This window comes from Xenopus laevis, chromosome 4L, assembly GCF_017654675.1.
Source record: "Xenopus laevis strain J_2021 chromosome 4L, Xenopus_laevis_v10.1, whole genome shotgun sequence".
In the NCBI taxonomy this organism is placed as follows: domain Eukaryota; kingdom Metazoa; phylum Chordata; class Amphibia; order Anura; family Pipidae; genus Xenopus; species Xenopus laevis.
The window spans coordinates 4,741,562-4,763,345 of NC_054377.1; the positions used below are offsets into that span (position 1 = coordinate 4,741,562).

General features: G+C 43.3%; 3 protein-coding genes across 7 annotated transcripts in view; all 3 read left to right on the plus strand.

Moving 5' to 3' along the window:
• ipo7.L (importin 7 L homeolog) overlaps positions 1–916 on the plus strand; it is a 32,802-nt gene extending 31,886 nt beyond the window's left edge. The window contains exon 25 of one of the 2 annotated variants that reach the window (XM_041589134.1): positions 419–916. In XM_041589134.1, the coding sequence (XP_041445068.1) occupies positions 419–516 (98 nt within the window). In that variant the 3' untranslated portion in view covers positions 517–916. 2 annotated transcript variants of the gene reach the window in all.
• Positions 917–3,650: 2,734 nt separating this feature from the next.
• On the plus strand, positions 3,651–15,311 carry tmem41b.L (transmembrane protein 41B L homeolog). Of its 2 annotated transcripts, none has more exon segments than NM_001095123.2 (9): positions 3,651–3,679; positions 7,522–7,591; positions 7,950–8,025; positions 9,779–9,896; positions 11,065–11,193; positions 11,986–12,079; positions 12,979–13,083; positions 14,629–14,767; positions 15,003–15,311. In NM_001095123.2, coding segments are annotated over 8 exon segments (837 nt in total). In that variant the 5' UTR covers positions 3,651–3,679; positions 7,522–7,585; the 3' UTR covers positions 15,173–15,311.
• A 4,380-nt stretch (positions 15,312–19,691) lies between these two features.
• The window catches only part of znf143.L (zinc finger protein 143 L homeolog), a 33,960-nt gene continuing 31,867 nt past the window's right edge, over positions 19,692–21,784 (plus strand). The window contains exon 1 of one of the 3 annotated variants that reach the window (XM_018256704.2): positions 19,692–19,879. In XM_018256704.2, coding sequence (XP_018112193.1) covers positions 19,782–19,879 — 98 coding nt within the window. In that variant the 5' untranslated portion in view covers positions 19,692–19,781. 3 annotated transcript variants of the gene reach the window in all.

A 21,784-nucleotide genomic window follows, 5' to 3' on the forward strand; every position in this document is an offset into this window, starting at 1 on the left:
CGGTGCATCCCTAACTAGAAAATCATGTAAACCCAATAGGCTGGTTTTGCCTCCAATAAGGAATAATTATATCTTGGGATCAAGTACAAGCGACTGTTTTGTTATTACAGGTATGAGACCTGTTATCCAGAATGCTCGGGGTGTTCCGGATATCGGATCTTTCCAATAATTTGGATCTTCATACCTTAAGTCTACTAGAAAATCATATAAACATGAAATAAACCCAATAGGCTGGTTTTGCTTCCAATAAGGATTAATTATATCTTAGTTGGGATCAAGTACAAGTGACTGTTTTATTATTACACAGAAAATAAATAACTTCCTTATACATATTTAATGCTACAGCCCTTGAACCATATCTCCTCCCTGCCTTCATGTCACTGTATAAAGCTTGATCTCTCTCTTCTTTCCTTCGCAGAATCCAAAATGATCGAGAAACACGGAGGCTACAAATTCAACGCCCCAGTCGTGCCAAGTACGTTTAATTTCGGCAACCCGGCCCCAGGAATGAATTAAAAGCTCTTTTTGCTTCTCTTTCCTGCTAACGTGTGACTGATTGTAGTGAGACAGGCTTGCGTTCCTCCCACTAGCGGCTTCCACAAAACAAAACGAAAAACAAAAAAACAAAAACGGGTTTGTGCTCGGTCTTCTCGACTACGGAAATCTGGAAGCGAAAGGGTGTAAATCATGCAAACCCGGCACTGGGACAGGAGGACTGAATTTTTTTTTTTTAATTTCCCTATTGACGAATGTAAGAGCTCGACCTCCAAAGCTTCAAGCTGAAAACCGAAGCCCGACGGGGGGAGGGGTGACACAGAGGCAATTTTTTGGGGGTTGTTTTTTATTTTATTTTTTCTCCTGGAAAAAGACGTTCGACGTGGGCGGCAGTGCTATATAAATAAAATCTTACACAACACGAGGGCCAATTTTCATTTTACTTCACTTATATATATATTTTTTTGTGTATGTACTTTAAATTGCCACATCTCTGGCCTCAGATATAGGCGTCCATTCTTTCAGCGTGTATTCTAACGTCTCCGTTTCCCAATAGACTCTTCCTAATGTTGATCACTTGTAGCACTACACAAATAATGTAAATGGACCGCACTTTTTATAATGGAAAGGAACCCGCTCCCTCCCCTCCATGTACAAACTGCCAGCTACTTGCTGTTGAGCGTAACGGATGAACTAGGAGAGTTTCAAGGTTAATTAAAATAAAAATAAACTAATTAGCAGGTTTTTTTTTTTTTTTTGCATCTGGGGACTATGGGGAGGTCGCCCCTTCCTTTGGTTGTGACTTGAATTTGGATATATATATATAAAAAAAGCAAACAAAACATATTTGAATATTTCATTGCTGCTGCAACTGGCAAACGCCCTCAGTGTCTTTTTGGGGTTTTTCTTTTTTTAACGCTCTTAGGGCAGAGACACGCGGTCCGATTCGGGAAGATTAGTCGCCCGGCGACAAATCTCCTCTTCTTGCAGGCGACAAATCTCCTCTTCTTTGGGGCGACTAATCTCCCCCCGAACTGCCTTCCCGTCGACTAGAATGTAAATCGCCGGCGGGATGGCACTTGGAACGATTTGTTTTCCGAAGTTGCCCGAAGATTCGACATTTTAGCAGGCGGGGAGGCAGTTCGAGGAGATTAGTCGCCCCAAAGAGGAGGCGATTAGTCGCCCCAAAGAGGAGGCGATTAGTTGCCCCAAAGAGGAGGCGATTAGTCGCCCCAAAGAGGAGGCGATTAGTCGCCCCAAAGAGGAGGCGATTAGTCGCCCCAAAGAGGAGGCGATTAGTCGCCCCAAAGAGGAGGCGATTAGTCGCCCCAAAGAGGAGGCGATTAGTCGCCCCAAAGAGGAGGCGATTAGTCGCCCCAAAGAGGAGGCGATTAGTCGCCCCAAAGAGGAGGCGATTAGTCGCCCCAAAGAGGAGGCGATTAGTCGCCCCAAAGAGGAGGCGATTAGTCGCCCCAAAGAGGAGGCGATTAGTCGCCGGGCGACTAATCTCCCCGAATCTGAACGTCTGTCTCTGCCCTTAACCATACGAGTTCGGATACAGGAGTGGCGTAAGCATTCGGGTAAACAGACACCATTTATCTTGTGAAGCATGTACAACTGGACTCTACTCTTAGAGTTTGATTGAAGTGTGTGGATGAAACATCTATATATGCAATCTATTAAAAAAACAAAAAAAAAAACAAAGATGAATTCGGCTAAACAGTGTCTGTTCTTTGAAATTGGCTTGCTGTGGGATTTAATTAGGGATGCACCGAATCCTTGTGCCTGGTCAAAATCGAATCCTAATTTGTATATGCAAATTAGGGGCAGGTAGGGAAATTATGTGACTTTTCTTCCCAGAATAATTTTTTTTTTTTTTTTATATTAATGCCCCTAATTTGTATATGTAAATTAGGGGTGGGTAGGGAAATCACATAACTTCGTCCCAAAGAAGTTTATACTTTTTTTTTTTTTTTTCTTTACAACCCCTGATTTATTAGGATTCAGTTCAGTATTCGGCCGAATCGTTCACCAAGAATTCGGCCGAATCCCAAATAGTGGATTTGATGCATCCCTAGAATTAATGGCTTAAAGGTCAACTTAGCCATTGTTGAATTGTGCTTAATGGGGTTGTTCAAGTTTGAGTTAACTTTTAGATTTTTATTTGGCATTTTTTATTGCTTGCCAGTTTCAGCAGTCTGGTTGCTAGGGTCCAAGTTACCCTAGCAACCATGCACTGATTTGAATAAGAGGAATAGGAGAGGGACTGAATAGAAACAGGAGTGATAAAGGGCAGCAATAACAATACATTTGCTATCGAATAGAGCATTTGTGTTTAGATGGGGGTCAGTGACCCCCTTTTGAAAGCTGGAAAGACTTTGGATAAGGCAGCAAATGATTCAAAAACAATATTGAACTGAACTGGCCATTGTATAACATACAAAAAGTTAACTCAGAGGTGGTTCACCTCTTTAAAACCCAAATAGAAATACTGTATTTTATATACTAAACTTGCTGTATTAGGGCAGAGGCAACAGCCCCTATAGAAATGATCCAGTTGCCCCTGAGCAGCTCCCCATCTTGTTTCTCTGAAGTCAGTGACTTTGCACATGCCCAGTTGAGATGCTAAGCTTAGGGAGTGTGGGAAATCATCAAGCAGGAAGTGAGGTCACATCTGTTGTAGAAGCTGATGCTACAGGGCTGATCATGAATCAATTCTGATGCAGACTGCACTGGTTTCTATGCTGCCATGTAACAGACTAAACAGTCTTGTATTGTGATTGTTACATTGTGTGTATATATACAGTATATTGTGAGTGGGTCCCTAAGCTCAGGTAAATGGATCAGCAAAAAGGAAAATGTGGAGCTGCTGAGGCGGGGCCTTGGGATCAGCTGTCACCCTCTCAGCCTATCCCGAGGCAAACAGTCATCGCCTTAGAGCAGAGAACCCCGCCCCCTCAGTTCTAAAGCTCACTGTCATTGAGTTCCCTCCCGGCACTGGCCGTCTCCAATCAAATGCATGAACTGAATAGCGCGTCACCCCTCTTCAGCCAATGGGGAATGCAAAAGTAAGACGAAGCGCCGCCCCCTGTTGTCACGCTCCTATCCGAGTTGCGGGGAGTGCAGTCAAGGCTTGTTTCCTGTACGTGCTTCATGGGGCTCTGACGGAGGATTTGTGCCTGAGGTAAGTGTAGAATTACGTCAGAAGGGAAGGAGAAGCTCCTAACAGATTGCCGGGTTCCCTACTGCCGTCGATTCAAGGGCGCGCGTTTTAATATCCCCTGTGGTGACTTTCACCGCTTTACGTCATTTTTCCGGTGTCGAGAATGAGTCATGTGATCAGGTCACCTGACCCTCATACCGGAAGTGCAGTGCCTGTGTCCTTAGTTCATCTGTTCCCCGGCTCCTTATCACAAGGTGAGGAATTGTCTCTTGTCATTTCTCTGGGTGGAGTTGAAACACAACATAGGGGCCCCCCTTTCTTCTTCCACTCGGACCCCAATTTACACAGACTCCCAGCCTGGGGGGCTAAGGGAGAGGCTGCTGGGGGTTGGGTGGCCATTCTATTCATTTGTATTGGCAAATCAGCTTGTAATGGTTTTCTGTTCCTCATGCAGCTGCTCAGGTCTATGTGGGAACTGACGAGGACTTGCAAGTTCTGATTTAGGACTTTTCTGGCCTGGATTTGTTGGGAGGAGCAGGTCTGGGGTGGAGAGGAGGCCAGGGCTAGATGTAGGGTGCTGACATACGCTAAGATTCCAGGAAGTTTAATCGCCCAGCGACGAATCTCCTCTTATTGGGGCGAGTAAGGGCAGAGACACACACGAAGATTCTCGGAGATTTGTCGCCCTGCAACAAATCGACTCTTCTTTGGGCGACTAATTCCTCCCAAAAAGCCTTCCCGCCGACTAGAATCTAACTCGTCAGCAGCGCTTTGTTTTCTGAAGTCGCCCGAAGTTTCCTCGTGAGGCAACTACAGATGACTTCAGAAAACGAAGCGATCCGAGTGTCATCCTGCCAGCGATTTAGATACTAGCCAGGGAGATTAGGGCAGAGACACTTACGAAGATTCGCGGAGATTCGTCGCCTGGCGACAAGTCGCCTCTTCTTTGGGCGACTAATTCCTCCCAAAAAGCCTTCCCGCCAGCTAGAATCTAAATCGCCAGCAGCGCTTTGTTTTGTTGCCCGAAGTTTTCCTCGTGAGGCAACTTCAGAAAACGAAGCGATCCGAGTGTCATCCTGCCAGCGATTTAGATACTAGCCAGGGAGATTAGGGCAGAGACACTTACGAAGATTCCCGGAGATAAATCGCCTCTTCTTGGGGCGACTAATCTCCCCAAAAAGCCTTCCTGTCGGCACTCAGAGCGTTTCATTTTCCAAAGTCACCCGAAGTTTTCTCGTGAGGCTACTTCATAAAATGAATCGATCCGAGGGCCATCCCGCTGTGCAACTAAATCTCCCCGAATCTTCGCATGTGTCTCTGCCCTAATCTCCCCGAAAAGCATTCCTGACAGCTAAAATCTAAATCGCCAGTGGGATTGCACTCGGAGCGTTTGTTTTCCGAAGTCGCCTGAAGTTTCCTCGTGAGGCACCTTCAGAAAACAAAGCGATCTGAGTGCCATCCTGCCAGTGATTTAGATTCTAGTTGGCGGGAAGGCTTTTCGGGGAGATAAGGGCAGAGACACACAGGGAGATTTATTCGCCCAGCAGGATGGCACTCGGATCGATTTGTTTTGCGAAGTCGACTGAAGTTGCCTCACGAGAAAACTTCGGGCAACTTCAGAAAACGAAACGCTCCAAGTGCCTTGCCACTGGCAATTTAGATTCTTGCCAGTGGGAAGGCTTTTTGGGGAGATTAGTCGCGGGGTGACTAAATCTCCCCAAATCTTTGCGTGTGTCTCTGCCCCCAATCTCCCTTTCCCACCAGCTAGAATCTAAATCTCCGGCGGGATGGTACTTGGAGAGCTTTGTTTTCTGAAGTTTCCTCTTGAGGCGACTTCAGTAAATTGAAGCACTCTGCGTACCATCCCGCAGGTGATTTACATTTTAGCTGGCGGATAGGTTTTTTCTGAGAGATTTGTCGCCCGAAGAAGAGGAGATTTGTCGCTGGCCGAATAATCTTCCCGGAATCTTAGCATGTGTCACCACCCTTAAAGTTGCTGCCCCCCCTGCTCCCACCTTATCGCCTTATCTGTTCCGACACAGGCAGAAAAATAGTGTATTTGTTGTGGTGTAATCACATTACAGTGCTGGAGCACACAACATTGTGAGGCAGCCACGCAATAACACTATTTCTCTGCCCCTGTCAGATCAGATAAGGAGATTTGTTTTTAATACGATTTAATAAAGCACAACAGACAGAGGGTGGTGCAGCAGCTGAGACTGGGGGGGGGGGAAATCTACACGTGTCTTTGGGGTTTGTGCCAGTGTTTTCCACTCTTATTGGTAGTTCTCATACAGCTCTGGGCTGTTGTGTTACATATTCACATGATCAATAGACTGGTGACATGGAACAAGTTTTTCAGGCTCTGTGTATGTGTCTCATCACACTGATTTGTTTTGAATAAACAGTTCAAATGTGTGTATGTTGTTTTTAGTAGCAGTGCTTTCCACAACGCACAACTTACACATAGACACAACTCCCTACCTACCTGTAGATCTTAAGATCCCAATAGCCTTGGATATTATTCTTTTTCAAGAAATCATCCAAGCTGTAAACCTTTAAGATAAGTGAATGTAAAACTGATGAGGGGGCTATTCTAAGCACTTTACAATGTACATTATTCTTTTTTAAATTCCAAGATATTAAGGGATACACATAATGTTAATATGAATGAGGTACAACAGCACCACCTGCTGGTCATTTTCCCACCAGTCTGACCAGCAAGTAGTCAAGGAAGTTGTCAGGAGAAAGAAAGAGGCTGATGTTCTTCTGCTTAGGAAAGATGTGAGAAAGGTTTCTAATTTTATTCCTAAGCAGAAGAACATCAGCCTCTTTCTTTCTCCTGACAACTTCCTTGACTACTTGCTGGTCAGACTGGTGGGAAACTGACCAGCAGGTGGCGCTGTTGTAACAAAATTCCTTCATATTAACAGCACATGTATCCCTTAATATCTTGGAATTAAAAAAGATAAATGTATGTAAATGACAAAAGTGCTTAGAATAGCCCCTCATCAATTTTACATTCACTTATTTTAAAGGTTTACTTATCCTTTAAAGCATTAATAGAATCCGCCATCCCAGCCTCGCCCAGCAGAGTATTCCCAACCTCACTGCCTTCACCATAAGGAACCATTTTCCTGCTTGAAATGAAAGTTTTATGGGAATAAAAATCCCCAGAGCTATGTCTATAATAACCTCTAATGTACTTGTGTAGATTAATGATGTGCCCTTGTAACTGTCTTTTCTCCAGAGAAACAGACCCAACCTTGACAGTCTACCCTCCTAGTTTAAAAGGGTGGTTCATTTTTTCTTTTTTTATAGTTTTTAAATGAATTGCCGTTTTCTCTTTCCAGCTTTCGAATGGGGGTCACTGACTCCATCTAAAAAAACAAATGCCCTGTAAGGCTACAAATGTATTGTTATTGTTTCTTTTGATTACTCTTATTTCTATTCAGGCCTCTCCTATTCATATTTCAGTCTCCTATTCAAATCAGTGCATGGTTGCTAGGGGAATTTGGCCCTAGGAACCAAACTGCTGAAATTACAAACCGGAGAGCTGCTGAATAAAAAGATAAGTCAAAGATCATAAAAAATGAAAACCAATTACAAATTGACTCCGAATATCACTCTCTACATCATACAAAGTAAATTTAAAGGTGTACAACCCCTTTTTAAGGCAGAAAACATGGCAAAACACAGCCTTTCACTGTTTAGTTGCACTCACCCCAGCTCCATTATATAATTTTTAAGGACTGAAACTCAAAACTGCTCTAGTACTCCAGGTGATGCCTTACCATGGACCCAGAAAGTGGCAAAGATATATAGATATATATTCATCCTTTGAATGAATTCTTCCCTTGCAGGTATCATTACAGGAGACGAAGGTGCAGCCTGAGAGGTGAATAACTGACCAATAGCAGGGGCAAAATGCAGGTGTGTATAACAACTATTATTGTATCACTGTTCGTGCAGCTGCAGTTCTCTCTTTATATTGGGGAAACTCCTCTTGTTTAATAATAAAGATACAGAATTAAAAGCCGTATAAGTCACAACAACATATTTAACTTTGTATAGATTAAAAGCAAATGTCTTACTGTCATTGGTTATTGATAGTGGGGTTTACCCTCATTTGTTTTATTACAAGGAAAGGAAATGAACAGGTATGCCTGGTATGAAGCACCACTGTGATAGATATTGTGTAAACTTGCAGAGCCGCCCAAACTTCTCTTGATTGTGAACAATCGCCAGGAGTTGCTATAGACAAAACTTTAACTCCTTGTTTTCCTAATAGGTGCACGAAAGGTCGCACACAGGGACCCACACATTTCAGTGTAACCATGGCAATGAGAAAAAGGCACCTGCAGCAGGTATTGGCTTTATTTGATTCTTTTTACGTTGTTTTTTTGTTTTTTTTAAGAATTAGTTAGCACAGACTGGGTAAATTGCATTCCCATGGCAGTGAACAGAGTGGGTCAGAACACAGATACCCCTCTCTGTAACTCATGCAGTGGGTGGAACTAGAACACTCGGATGACAGCGTACAGGGAAGGAGCAGGGAGTCTGTGACTCAAGCAGTGGGTGGGACCAGAACACTGATGATAGCTTACAGGGAAGGGGCAGGGATTCTAAGTCAAGCAATGGGTGGGACTAGAACACTCTTGTGACAGCTTACAGGGGAGGTGCAGGGAGTCTGTGACTCAAGCAGTGGGTGGGACTATAACACTAATGAGAACTTACAGGGGAGGGTCAGGTAGGCTGTGACTCAAAACAGTGGGTGGGACTAGAACAACGATGACAGCTTACAGGGGAGGTCAGGGGGTCTGTGGCTCAAGCAGTGGGTGGGACTAGAACATTCTGATGAAAGCTTACAGGGGGCAGGCATGGAGTCTGTGACTCAAGCAGTGGGTGGGACTGGAACACTCTGATGGAAACTGACAGGGGGGGCAGGCATGGAGTCTGTGACTCAAGCAGTGGGTTGGACTGGAACACGCTGATGGAAGCTTACAGGGGGAGGAGCAGGGAGTATGTAACATAAATGGGGGGATTAGAACACTGACCACATATTACAGGGGAGGCACTAGGAGTCTGTAGCAGTTGGTTGGACTATTGTAGTGTAGCTCTTGGCTAAATTTGTTGGGCCAAATTGAGTACAGACATTGGTCTCACCCAATTGTGGATCCACTTGGTGCAGCCTGCAATGCATTCGTGACTGGGGAGTGACCGGGTTTCTGGCAGTGAGGTCCCTTTCAAATATATGAGCCACTTCTCTCCCATCTGCACGAGCTACTAAATCCCAGGCATTTAGAATACCCACTTCTGTAGTAAGTTGTTTAATTATGAAGTATTTTATCAGAATCATTTTCTGTACCCTCATTCAGGAATGTATCGGTTCAGAGTACAAAGAGGGCATGGCTTTTATCTGGAAATAACTTCCCCACTGCCGAATCTCATAGGAAATGAATAGTATCAACAAATAGGTTCAAAAATAATTTGCAAAGAGAGAAAATAATGTTACCTCCTGTATCAAGTTAAACTGATTCAGGCCTAATATTATAAAGCTGAATTCTTTGTGTGGACAATAACAGTGGGGAATCCATAATTATAATCACTACAAGATAACACGTCTTGCATGTCCAGCCAGTACAGGGGTCATTATGACCCTGGGTCTTTAGAAGAACTTTCCAGGCTGGATTTATACAGACGGGTGCAATAGTTTAATTATAGTCCATCCCTCTAACGTGAGAGTATGAGCCAAGAGTGCACATTCCTGTGCCTGGTAGTTTGTGTTGGCCGAGCTGCTGAGCCCTCGTTGCCTGTAATACTAGATAACCTCTTCTAAGAACTGCACCCGTCCGTAACCTCACACCAGGGAATATAAAGCACCCGGAACTGACAGAACATATTGCCTTGTCCTGACCATAATTTGTCAACAAACACATTTTGGATTTATAACGATTATTAAGAGTTAAAGTTGACCTTTAATAAATCGATGGCCGTGACAGCCTGTTACATTATAGAACTGAGCGCATTGTGTCAGAGCATTTAGCCCAGGGAACTGCTGCACTTGGGGAAAGCTCAGTATAACCCTGGCAACGAGCAATCTTTTTATATTTGTTTCAGGGAAGGTTCATTCTGAAGGAGGATCAGCACGGATGTCCCTTCTTATATTGGTCTCTATATTCCTATGTGCGGCCTCGGTCATGTTTCTGGTCTACAAGTACTTTCCACAGCTCAGCGAGTAAGTATGTGCGGGATGTCCTTTCTGCCCCCCAAAGGGTTAATTCTGTGGAGTAGCATTATCACAAGTGCTGTGTGATTATGAGGTAAAATGGGATATTACCCAGAATCCCTGGCTGTGAGGGAAGAGCTGGGTGCCGTGTGATTATGGGTTAAAATGGGATATTACCCAGAATCCCTGGCTGTGAGGGAAGAGCTGGGTGCCGTGTGATTATGAGGTAAAATGGGATATTACCCAGAATCCCTGGCTGTGAGGGAAGAGCTGGTGCCGTGTGATTATGGGGTAAAATGGGATATTACCCAGAATCCCTGGCTGTGAGGGAAGAGCTGGGTGCTGTGTGATTATGAGGTAAAATGGGATATTACCCAGAATCCCTGGCTGTGAGGGAAGAGCTGGGTGCCGTGTGATTATGAGGTAAAATGGGATATTACCCAGAATCCCTGGCTGTGAGGGAAGAGCTGGGTGCTGTGTGATTATGAGGTAAAATGGGATATTACCCAGAATCCCTGGCTGTGAGGGAAGAGCTGGGTGCCGTGTGATTATGAGGTAAAATGGGATATTACCCAGAATCCCTGGCTGTGAGGGAAGAGCTGGGTGCTGTGTGATTATGAGGTAAAATGGGATATTACCCAGAATCCCTGGCTGTGAGGGAAGAGCTGGTGCCGTGTGATTATGAGGTAAAATGGGATATTACCCAGAATCCCTGGCTGTGAGGGAAGAGCTGGGTGCTGTGTGATTATGAGGTAAAATGGGATATTACCCAGAATCCCTGGCTGTGAGGGAAGAGCTGGGTGCCGTGTGATTATGAGGTAAAATGGGATATTACCCAGAATCCCTGGCTGTGAGGGAAGAGCTGGGTGCTGTGTGATTATGGGGTAAAATGGGATATTACCCAGAATCCCTGGCTGTGAGGGAAGAGCTGGGTGCTGTGTGATTATGAGGTAAAATGGGATATTACCCAGAATCCCTGGCTGTGAGGGAAGAGCTGGGTGCTGTGTGATTATGGGGTAAAATGGGATATTACCCAGAATCCAATAAAATAAACTCAGTGATATGGAACAGCCTGTGCTATGAGCAGATTACACTTAAGCCCCAGTGGTCGGTGCCTCACTCAATACATAATTAGCCCTGTTCCATCTTGTCTCACTCCTTTTCCTTTTTCCTACAGAGAAGAGCTGGAAAAGATAAAAGTCCCACGAGACATGGACGACGCCAAGGCTCTGGGCAAAGTCCTTTCCAAATACAAAGACACGTTCTATGTGGAAGTGTTGGTGGCTTATTTCACCACTTATATATTGTATCCTTTTTACCCATCAGGCCTTGGGACTGGGGTGGTTTTGATTTGTTGGTGACACTGCTCTGGCCCAACGAGTGGTTCTGTTTGTATCTAGAATTATAAGAAACATTAAAGGGCAGGTTCACCTTCAAGTTAACTTTTAGTATGTTATAGAATGGCTAATTCTTAGCAACTTTTTAATTGGTCTTCATTATTTTTTTTTATAGTTTCATTATTTGCCTTTTTCTTCTGACTCTTTCCAGCTTTTAAATGACAGTCACTGACCCCATCTACAAAACAAATGCTCTGTAAGGCTACAAATTGATTGTTATTTTTACTTTGTATTACTCCTCTTTCTATTCATATTCCAGTCTCTTATTTAAATAAATGTATGGTTGCTAGGGGAATTAGGACCTAGCAACCAGATGGCTGAAATTACAAACTGGAGAGCTGCTGAATAAAAAGCTAAATAACTCAAAAACCACAGATAATAAAAAATGAAAACCAATTGCAAATTGTCTCAGAATATCCCTCTCTACATCATATTTAAAGGTGAACAATCCCTTTAATTCTGCACCTAAGAGATTTTATTGGGAGTTGCCACATACGGGCTGGAAATAAGACATAACAGGCCCCACTTGGCTCCCGGGAGCAATGGGAAGTCCGTCAGTTTGGGTTCTGCTCAGCACAGAATGTCTTAGGATCGGTCCAGTGCCTGGAAGTTCCTGGGGGAGGGTTTATTTACTCTCTGCTCTGGTTTTGTGTATGTAAATATCACATTTCTATACAAATCCTTCACCGAGACGCATCCAGCTTGCAGACGTTTGCCATCCCAGGCTCCATCTTTCTCAGTATTCTCTCGGGGTTCCTGTACCCCTTCCCTCTGGCTCTCTTCCTGGTCTGTTTGGTAAGTTACTCTGTAAAAGCCCTAGGCATTTAGTGTAACTAGCTGTTACTGGGCCCCATAGCAAATTCAATTTGTGTCCCCAAAAACATTGTATTAAGACTAGGGATGCACCGAATCCACTATTTTGGATTTGGCTGAAACCCTGAATTCTTTGCAAAAGATTACTAATTCAAATTTCCAATTTGCGTATGCGTATTTTACTTCCTTGTTTTGTGACAAAAAGTCACTCTATTTCCCTCCCCACCCCTAATTTGCATATGCAACTTCGAGTTTGGCTGGGCAGAAGATTCTGCCGAATCCTGCTGAAAAAGGCTGAATCCCAAACCGAATCCTGGATTCGGTGCATCCCTAATCAAGAAATGGAACCAATTTCTAAGACCTGAACCCGCAACCCGCATACTTACCCACTTTGAACCCGCCGACCACCATCAAACAGGAAGTGATGGTGCCGCAAACCGGAAGTGATGTCAAAGTTTTGTAAAACTTTAAAAGGAGTAAAATATAGACAATATTACATAAGATAAGAAATTTAAGTGAGACCCGCAACCCGACCCGCGTGTATACCCGCACCTGAAAATCCTCCCCTCATTCCGCAGGGTGCCTGCTTTTTTTGCGGGTACCCAACCCGCTGCAGGACTCTACCTTACACACCTGGTCCCCCACCCTGCAACTGTGGGGTCTGCTTCTTCTGTAGTTACACCCCTGCATTGAACTCAACGCTACGTTTTCAGGTTTCCACTACTGAGGCCCTTTCCAAAATCAGACCTTAGTACAAGGGTCTATGTAGATGTCTCACCCAGTGCAGAGAGATAGGGAGATTCAATATCCCTGTATCAATGCAAATGTGATTATTTCCTCCTTCCCCCTCCTGTTTGCTCATTTTGCATTTGAATTTGCAGTGTTCTGGACTCGGGGCATCGTTCTGCTACCTGCTCTCGTATCTGGTCGGCCGACCCGTCGTCTACAAATACCTCTCTGATAAAGCAATAAAATGGTCACAGCAGGTAAGTAGCACCCTTCTCCCAGAAGCACCCTCAGTATCTTTGTATAGGTGGCAAAACCCTTCAGATAATGGAATGTAAAAAAAAAACACAAATTAGGGGGGCTGGTATTCCATCCAGCAAGGTGATTTTATGTCATTTTAGGTTGTTCATACACAGATGTTAAATTTGGATCCTAGTGATTATGAAAATATGAGGGGGGTTATTTATCAAAGGTCAGATTTCGAATTTATGTAATTTTTTTTTACTCTTGTAAAATTGAATGTACTCACAACTGGAATGGGAGGTTATTTATAAAAAAAAATTAGAACGTCTAATTTTCAATCGAATACTCCTGGCCCGAAAATTTGAATCAAATTCGATTCGAAAACTAGATTGTCAGGAAGGCAATTGACATTCACAAGGTTCAATGGACCTCTGCCATTGACTTGTAAATGAACTTGGCAAGTTTTAATTCGAATTAGAACTGTTTCCATAGTCTAGTTGTGATAAATCTCCCATTCGAAATTTAAATTTGAGTTGGTGCTTTTAAATTTGAATTTGTCAGTTTTGACACAAAAAGAAAATTAGAATTTACAATTCGAATCTTCATAAATCTAAAAAAAGAGCAGTTTTAGGGGCAGATTTATTAAGAGTCTGGTTGTGTTTTCCATGAAAAATTTGAATTTACAGAGGTATTTTTGGGAAAAAAAAAAAGTTTGAGTTAAAAAAAGAAACCATTTGAGTTGAGTTCATTCGAGGTTTAAAAAAGCGTCACATAACTCTAAAATTCAACCTTTGATAAATAACCCCCTAACTGTTCCCCCCCCCATGAATTAGCTGCCAGTGCCTGTCTATCATTACCCTGACCCCATTTTTAATAAAAAGGCACAACGTTTGCAGTAACCCATAACCACCAGTAAGATGTTTGCTTTTGAACAGGTGACCAGTAAATGCTTCCTGCTGATTGGTTGTTTTAGGTGATCAGAACTGTGGCAAGTTATGCTCATTATATTAAATTATAACCCCTTAAAGGAATTGTTCACCTTGAAATTAAATTTTAGTATGATGTAGAGAGACAATTTGCGATTGGTTTTTATTATTTGTGTTTTTTGCGTTATTTAGCTTTTTATTCAGCAGCTCTCCAGTTTGCAATTTCAGCCATCTGGTTTCTAAGGTCCAAATTCCCCTAGCAACCACTCGCTGATTTGAAAAAGAGACAGGAATATGAATTGGAGAGGCCTGAATAGAAAGAGGAGTAATAAAAAGCAGCAATACGAATAAATATGTAGCCTTATTGAGTAATTAATTTTTAGATGGGGTCAGTGACCCCCATTTGAAAGATGGAAAGAGTCAGAAGAAGAAGGCAAATGATTCTAAAACTAATAAAAAATAAATAATGAAGCCCAATTGAAAAGTTGCTTAGAATTGGCCATTCTAGAACATACTAAAAGTTAACTTGAAGGTGAGCCTCCCCTTTAAGACTAGTATCTGCTAGAAAAGATAAAGAGAAGCTTTGGTGCTAGTGAGTGGCCATGTTTATTAATTTTCCCGTTACTTTATTTCTAGGTCGAGCGGCACCGAGACCACCTGATTAACTACATCATATTTCTGAGAATTACGCCGTTTCTTCCAAACTGGTTCATCAACATCACCTCTCCGGTCATAAACGTTCCTCTCAAAGTCTTCTTCCTGGGGACATTCATAGGTAAGAGTTTGTTAAGGTAGCCACATTGAGCCCCTGAATCCTTCCCAGTTAGCATAGCAGCTTTTAACTGGCCACGCTGGCAGCCATGTTTCTGTCTGGCGAGGAGATACCAGTACTTTCTGGGTTGGGCAGAGAAGATGAGGAAATGGCTTCTGATTGGCAGCACAAGGTGGCAGTTTCTTGCAGATACATTGCACATTCTGACAGTTTCTCTTTCTTATTGTTTCTGCTTCAGGGGTGGCTCCTCCCTCTTTCGTGGCCATTAAGGCCGGGACGACCCTGTACCAACTCACGACAGCGGGGGAGGCCGTGTCCTGGAACTCAGTCATCATCCTCATGGTGCTAGCCGTACTCTCCATATTGCCGGCCATTTTCCAAAAGAAACTGAAGCAGAAGTTTGAGTAACTCCTTGTACATAACAGCAGCTCCTCCCCTCTGGACAGCTCCCTCCCCCCCGTCGGACTCTTAAAAACTCGTAACCTTTTTATAATTTAATTTAATTACTGTTTTCGGTAATATATTAAAATATTTTATGTTCCTCTTATTTGTCGTTGCCCTGCTAAGAGCCAAGCTGTACATTTCATGGAGCTTCTGATTTCCGCTATGGAACAGAACCCGCCCAGTCGTGGGGTGGAGCTGAAGGAATGAGAATCAGAAAATCTGTTTTGTGGCTCCACAATGAAGATACAATTTCATGTTAGGGTGCACCGCTGCCTCCAATAGGATTCTTCCTTTTCTGGTCGATTCATTGGATGGAGCCCATATCCGCTGCACTGCCTCATGGTCCTCCGATGAGTTCAGGTCTCTCGGATAAAACCGAGAAATATTTTTATTAGACCCGTGATCACCGTTGTTCAAGTACTTCCTTAGGCCAAAATCGAATGAATTGGGGATATTAGGAGCAGACAGTAGTGTGAACATTATACTTTATTTACTGGCCAGCATAAAAGTAAAAACTAATGGCAGCTTCCTTGGTCGGGAATTTCATCAAACACACGGCTTCCTCGAAGGAGAATTAACCCTCAACCGAAAAACTAGGTTAGAAATGTTGTACATTATGTTTTGGGTTTCTGTACCAGCCCTAGGCCCCCCTTTAGCAGGGGAAGATCTGTGTCTCTGAAGATGCCCCAGTAGCTCTCAATCTTGATGATTCCCAGTCCAGGCTGCTGTCATCTGAGTTTAGTGACTCACTCACAGTATACTATAGAGAGAGTCTCTCATCCTCATCTCGCTCTCATCTTTATCTCATTTTTCTCATCTTTATCTCATCCTCCTCTTTCTCATCTCTCTCTCTCATCTTTCTCATCCTCATCTCTCCCCTATCCTCATCTCTCGCTTATCTTTCTCATCCCTCTCATCCTCCTCTCTCTATCTCATCCTCATCTCTCTCATCCTCCTCTCTCTATCTCATCCTCCTCTCTCTTCTTCATCTCTCTATCAAATTACATGGCAGCATAAGAATCAGTGCAGTCTGCATAGGAATTGAGTCATAATCAGTCCTGCAGCATCAGCTTCTATGGCAGATAAACCTCACTGTTTGCTAATGATTTCCCACACTCCCTAAGCTCAGCTTCCCAACAGCAGCCCAGAGCCCACTGAGCATGTGCAGTGCCACTGACTCACAAAAGATGCCGAACAAGATCCAAGATGGGGAGCTGCTGTGAGCAACTGGATCATTAATGTACCTTTGTGCTGGTACAGTAAGTTCTCTATATAAAACACAGCATGTCCAGCATTTTAATGTTTCTAAAGGGAATGTATGTGAATATGACCCCCAGATAGTGTTATACAGAAATACTTTAAAGACATAAGCAGCTGCCCCTAAAGTTGCTGCCAAATCGTGTATTGTGGGGCTCAGTCCAGTAGAATATCCAAATACGGGAACAGTTTGACGCAGACTATGACATTGCTGAACTGGATCTTCAAGCTGCTGGGAGTTGCCTTTATCAGGTTTAATGGCACCAATGTCTCGTTACATTTTTACTTTGCTGGAAACAATTACGACACTTTTGTAAATCAGAAGTCGAGATGTAGCTGTGAGATTTCATCTCAGTGAGGGGTATGAGCAATGTAGCAGAGGAATAGAGTATTTGCATAGGACTCCTTTATTCCCAATTATTCTGTGACTGGTACAGCGCCACCTTGTGTCTTGTACTGAGACTGCAGGAAATGGTCTTTATGGGATAAAGTTGTCATAGGCCAAAATAGTTTATTATTCATAGAAAAGGTGCCAATCTTCATTATTCCCTTTATCAGCTTAGTCGCTCTTTTCTGTACTTTCCCTATTTCATTACTGTCCCCTTATATATTCATATATAGTCATCATATCCCCATTATATATTTATAGATAGTGATCATATCCCCTTATATATTTATATATAGTGATCATATCCCCTTATATATTCATATATAGTCATCATATCCCCCTTATATATTTATAGATAGTGATCATATCCCCTTATATATTTATATATAGTGATCATATCCCCCTTATATATTTATATATAGTGATCATATCCCCCTTATATATTTATATATAGTGATCATATCCCCCTTATATATTTATATATAGTGATCATATCCCCTTATATATTTATATATAGTGATCGTATCCCCCTTATATATTTATATATAGTGATCGTATCCCCTTATATATTTATATATAGTGATCGTATCCCCTTATATATTTATATATAGTGATCGTATCCCCTTATATATTTATATATAGTGATCATATCCCCCTTATTTATTTATATATAGTGATCATGTCCTCATATATTTATATATAGTGATCATATCCCCCTAATATATTTATATATAGTGATCATATCCCCCTTATATATTTATATATAGTGATCATATCCCCCTTATATATTTATATATAGTGATCGTATCCCCTTATATATTTATATATAGTGATCGTATCCCCTTATATATTTATATATAGTGATCATGTCCTCATATATTTATATATAGTGATCATATCCCCCTAATATATTTATATATAGTGATCATATCCCCCCTTATATATTTATATATAGTGATCATATCCCCCTTATATATTTATATATAGTGATCATATCCCCCTTATATATTTATATATAGTGATCATATCCCCTTATATAGTTATATATAGTGATCATATCCCCTTATATATTTATATATAGTGATCATATCCCCCTTATATATTTATATATAGTGATCATATCCCCTTATATATTTATATAGAGTGATCATGTCCTCATATATTTATATATAGTGATCGTATCCCCTTATATATTTATATATAGTGATCGTATCCCCTTATATATTTATATATAGTGACTAGTGATGTGACTAGAGATGTGACGTGATCTGACTAGAGATGTGACTAGTGACCAGACTAGTGATGTGACTAGTGATCAGACTAGAGATGTGACTAGTGATGTGACTAGTGACCAGAATAGAGATCTGACTAGAGATGTGACCAGGCCCGGACTGGCAATCTGTGGGTTCTGGCAAATGCCAGAGGGGCTGCTGTAAGTTTCCCTAGTGAATCACTGTATATTGGGCTGGTGGGAGGCTGTTTGGGCTGCTGTGTGGCCTGTTTGGGCCTCTGTGTACCTGAAATGCCAGAGCCTATTTTGAATCTCAGTCCAGGCCTGGATGTGACTAGTGATGTGACTATTGTGGGTTTGGGATGGGTGCAGGTCAGACTGGGGAACACTCCTCCTCTTAACCCCAAGAATCCTTGTATTGGAATCAGGGGGCCCTCAGTAGTAGTGGAGACACGGGTACAGCTGGGGATTGGCTGCTACCATGGCAACATTGTGTGAGTTAGAGTCGGTGCTGGTTGAGTTTGATCTGAGCCGCACATCATAAGTTAGGGCCAATTAAAGGGCTGATTCATGTTTAGTATGTTATAGAATGGCTAATTCTAAACAGCTTTTCAATTGGTCATTTTTTCTTTTTTTATAGTCTGAATTATTTGCCTTCTTTTTCTGACTCTTTCCAGCTTTCAAATGGGGGTCACTGACCCCATCAAGCTTATTCAAATCAGTGCATGGTTGCTAGGGTCATTTGGACCTTAGCAACCAGACGGCTGAATTACAAACTGGAGAGCTGCTGAATAAAAAGATAAATAACTCAAAAACCACAAATAATGAAAACCTATTGCAAATTGTCTCAGAATATCCCTCTCTGCATTATATGAACAGTTAACAGAGACAATTTGCAGTTGGTCATTATTGTATTGGCTATAAGCCCCACTCAACTGATTCCCTTGTATAATCTACTGGTTTTTGCCAGTTTTCTCATACAATTTCCAATGATTTTTTTCAGTCTGCCATTTACACCGCTGCCTGGTTACCGGGGTGAGTCCCCCTAGCAACCAGAGGACAGGTAACATTGCACAACTGACTGGATGAAGGGAATTGATAAGACTGTGACGTGCCACACTCATGCTGATGACGTAGAACTCCCAGCATCCCCTGTGCGAGGCCAGGGCTCGGCCTGGCGGAAATAAGAAGTGAATAAAGTGTCAGCGAGTTCAGGGTAAATGGAAGAGCCTCTTGAGTTACACAGTACCGAGCACCTCAAACCCAAATAAGAGAAATAAAGGCCCAATCCAAGACACAAAAGACCCCGCACAAAAACTGCACCCGCCGCCTGCCTTTCAACAAAATGGCGCCAAGTCTCTCAGCCCCAGAACCAGCAATCTGCCTGGCAGGCACAGGGCTGGAGAACAAATCAGCCGACAAGCGCATTCACCAATGGCGGTTGCGAAATGATTGATTGCAAAGCGCATGAGCCAATCCGATGCGAGCAGAGGCAGCCCCGAGGGAGGGACGGGACTCCAGTCTCCTCAGAGGAACCCTGTTGCCTGTATAAAATATAAAGCCGCACTCTCATAGCGTTCTATTAGCTTTCATCCAATTGTATCGCTCAGCTGAGCGGCTCGTCTCTAACGCTCAACCAATGGTGTGCTAGAAAGCGCACTGTAGCTCCTCCCTCCGAGGTCCCGCCCTCCGTTGTTATGCGCCTATCCGGATTGCGGGGTCCGCAGTCCGCGGCCGTTTCCTGCCCTGGTGCATGGTGGTCGGACGGAGGAATTGTTGGAAAATTGTGCCGGAGGTTGGTATATAAATGTGTTCTTACCCAGGGTGCCGCATTTCCAAGAGGGAGGCGCCGGGCTCAGGGATGTTCCCCAGGCGGTGCGCCCGCTCCTCGCTGCCTCCCTTTCCCCCAACCTGGGCCTGTTGCACTGCGGCTCTCTGGTGTCTGGGCTGGTAGAGAACACTGGGACGTGGGATCACTTGGGGCCTCCCCTCATGGGCCCGGCGCTGCCTCCCTCCCTGTCTCACTGCTGCTCCTCACTCCCAGTCCCGCGGGGGAGGGGCGAGGGCCCCACAGGGATAATACTGAGGCCACACCAACCAATTCCTTGTAATGTGAACTGCAACTCCCAGGCTCCCCTCAGACTTCAGCTGCAGGGGATGCTGGGATTTGTAGTTTAACAACAGCTGGAGACCTGCAAGGGGGAGGGAACTATAGGGACTTAATATGACATGATGACAAGACTGGCAGTGGATTCTGGGAGTTGTAGTTCAATGTCAGCAGCAGTTTGGGTGCAAGTAATGGGGACACACTGGGCTCCAAAGGCTGTTGGATTATTATTATTAGTAGTTTAATAATTCCTGAGAGGTGTCAGTTGGGTTAGAAATGTGGGTGGAGCTAGGAGATCTGCCTCAGGCCAGCAGGGAATGATGGGAGTTGTAGTTCAGCTAGTGGCAGACATGCAATATAGTTGGTAAATAGTAAGGACTCCGCCCTGTAATGTTAGTGGATTATCGGGGGATTCTGGGAGTTGTAGTCCAGTAACTGCTGGAGAGCTACAGCTGTGGTTAAAATAAGGTGTCCCCCCTGCAAAGCTTTTTGGTTGTCAGAGTTGAATTACACCCGATGAGCTGTGACCCCAGCCTCAAGCTGGCAGGGAATCATGGGAGTTGTAGTTAAGTAAAATAGATTGGTATAGTGGCAGGGCCTGCTGGGAGTTCTCTTATTAATATAGTGATATACTAGTTAAAGTATAATGCTGTAGTTGCAGAGTGTCCGAGGATGCTGGGAGTTTTAGTTCAAGATGAGCTGCAGTTTGGGTTGAAATAATGGGGGTTACAAAGGCTGTGGCATTATTTAGGTTTGTGTAGTTTAAGAACAACAGGAGAGATGCCTGTTGGGTTAGAAATATGGGTGGGGAGAGCAGCACTCAGGCTTGCAGGGAATTGTGGGAGTTGTAGTTGGTTATATATATCCATAGCTATATCAAGGATTCTACCCACTAGGGATCTGCAACCTTGGCTCTCCAGCTGTTAAGGAACTACAAGTCCCACAATGCAATGAAGGAGTCTAAAGGCAAATGCATTGTGGGACTTGTAGTTCCTTAACAGCTGGAGAGTCAAGGTTGCAGATCCTGGCGCCGGGCGGCTTCTTGGGGATACTGGGAGTTGTAGTTCAGTAACTTTAAAGGAGGGGGTGGCGTGCTGCACGCTTTCCTCAGATGGGGATTCTGGGAGTTGTAGTCCAGTAACTGCTGGAGAGCTTCAGATGAGGTTAAAATAAATGGTTTTGGTAGTTTAATTTACACCTGAACCTGGAGAGATGCAGATTGGATTATACATGGAGTGGTTGGGACCCCTGGCCTCAAACTGACCGGGAAAGCTGGGAGTTGTAGTTTAGTAATATTGTAACATATATAAAGTATATAACTGTAGCTGCAGAGTGTCAGGGGATGCTGGTAGTTTAGTAAATCTAGTAACATATACAAAGTATATTACTGTAGCTGCAGAGGGCAGGGGATGCTGGGAGTTGTAGTTTGGAAATATAGTAACATATATAAAGTATATAAATGTAGCTGCAGGGTTTTGGGGGATGCTGGGAGTTGTAGTTTAGTAATATAATAACATATAAAGTATATAACTGTAGCTGCAGAGTGGCAGGGGATGCTGGGAGTTGTAGTTTAGTAATCTAGTAACATATACA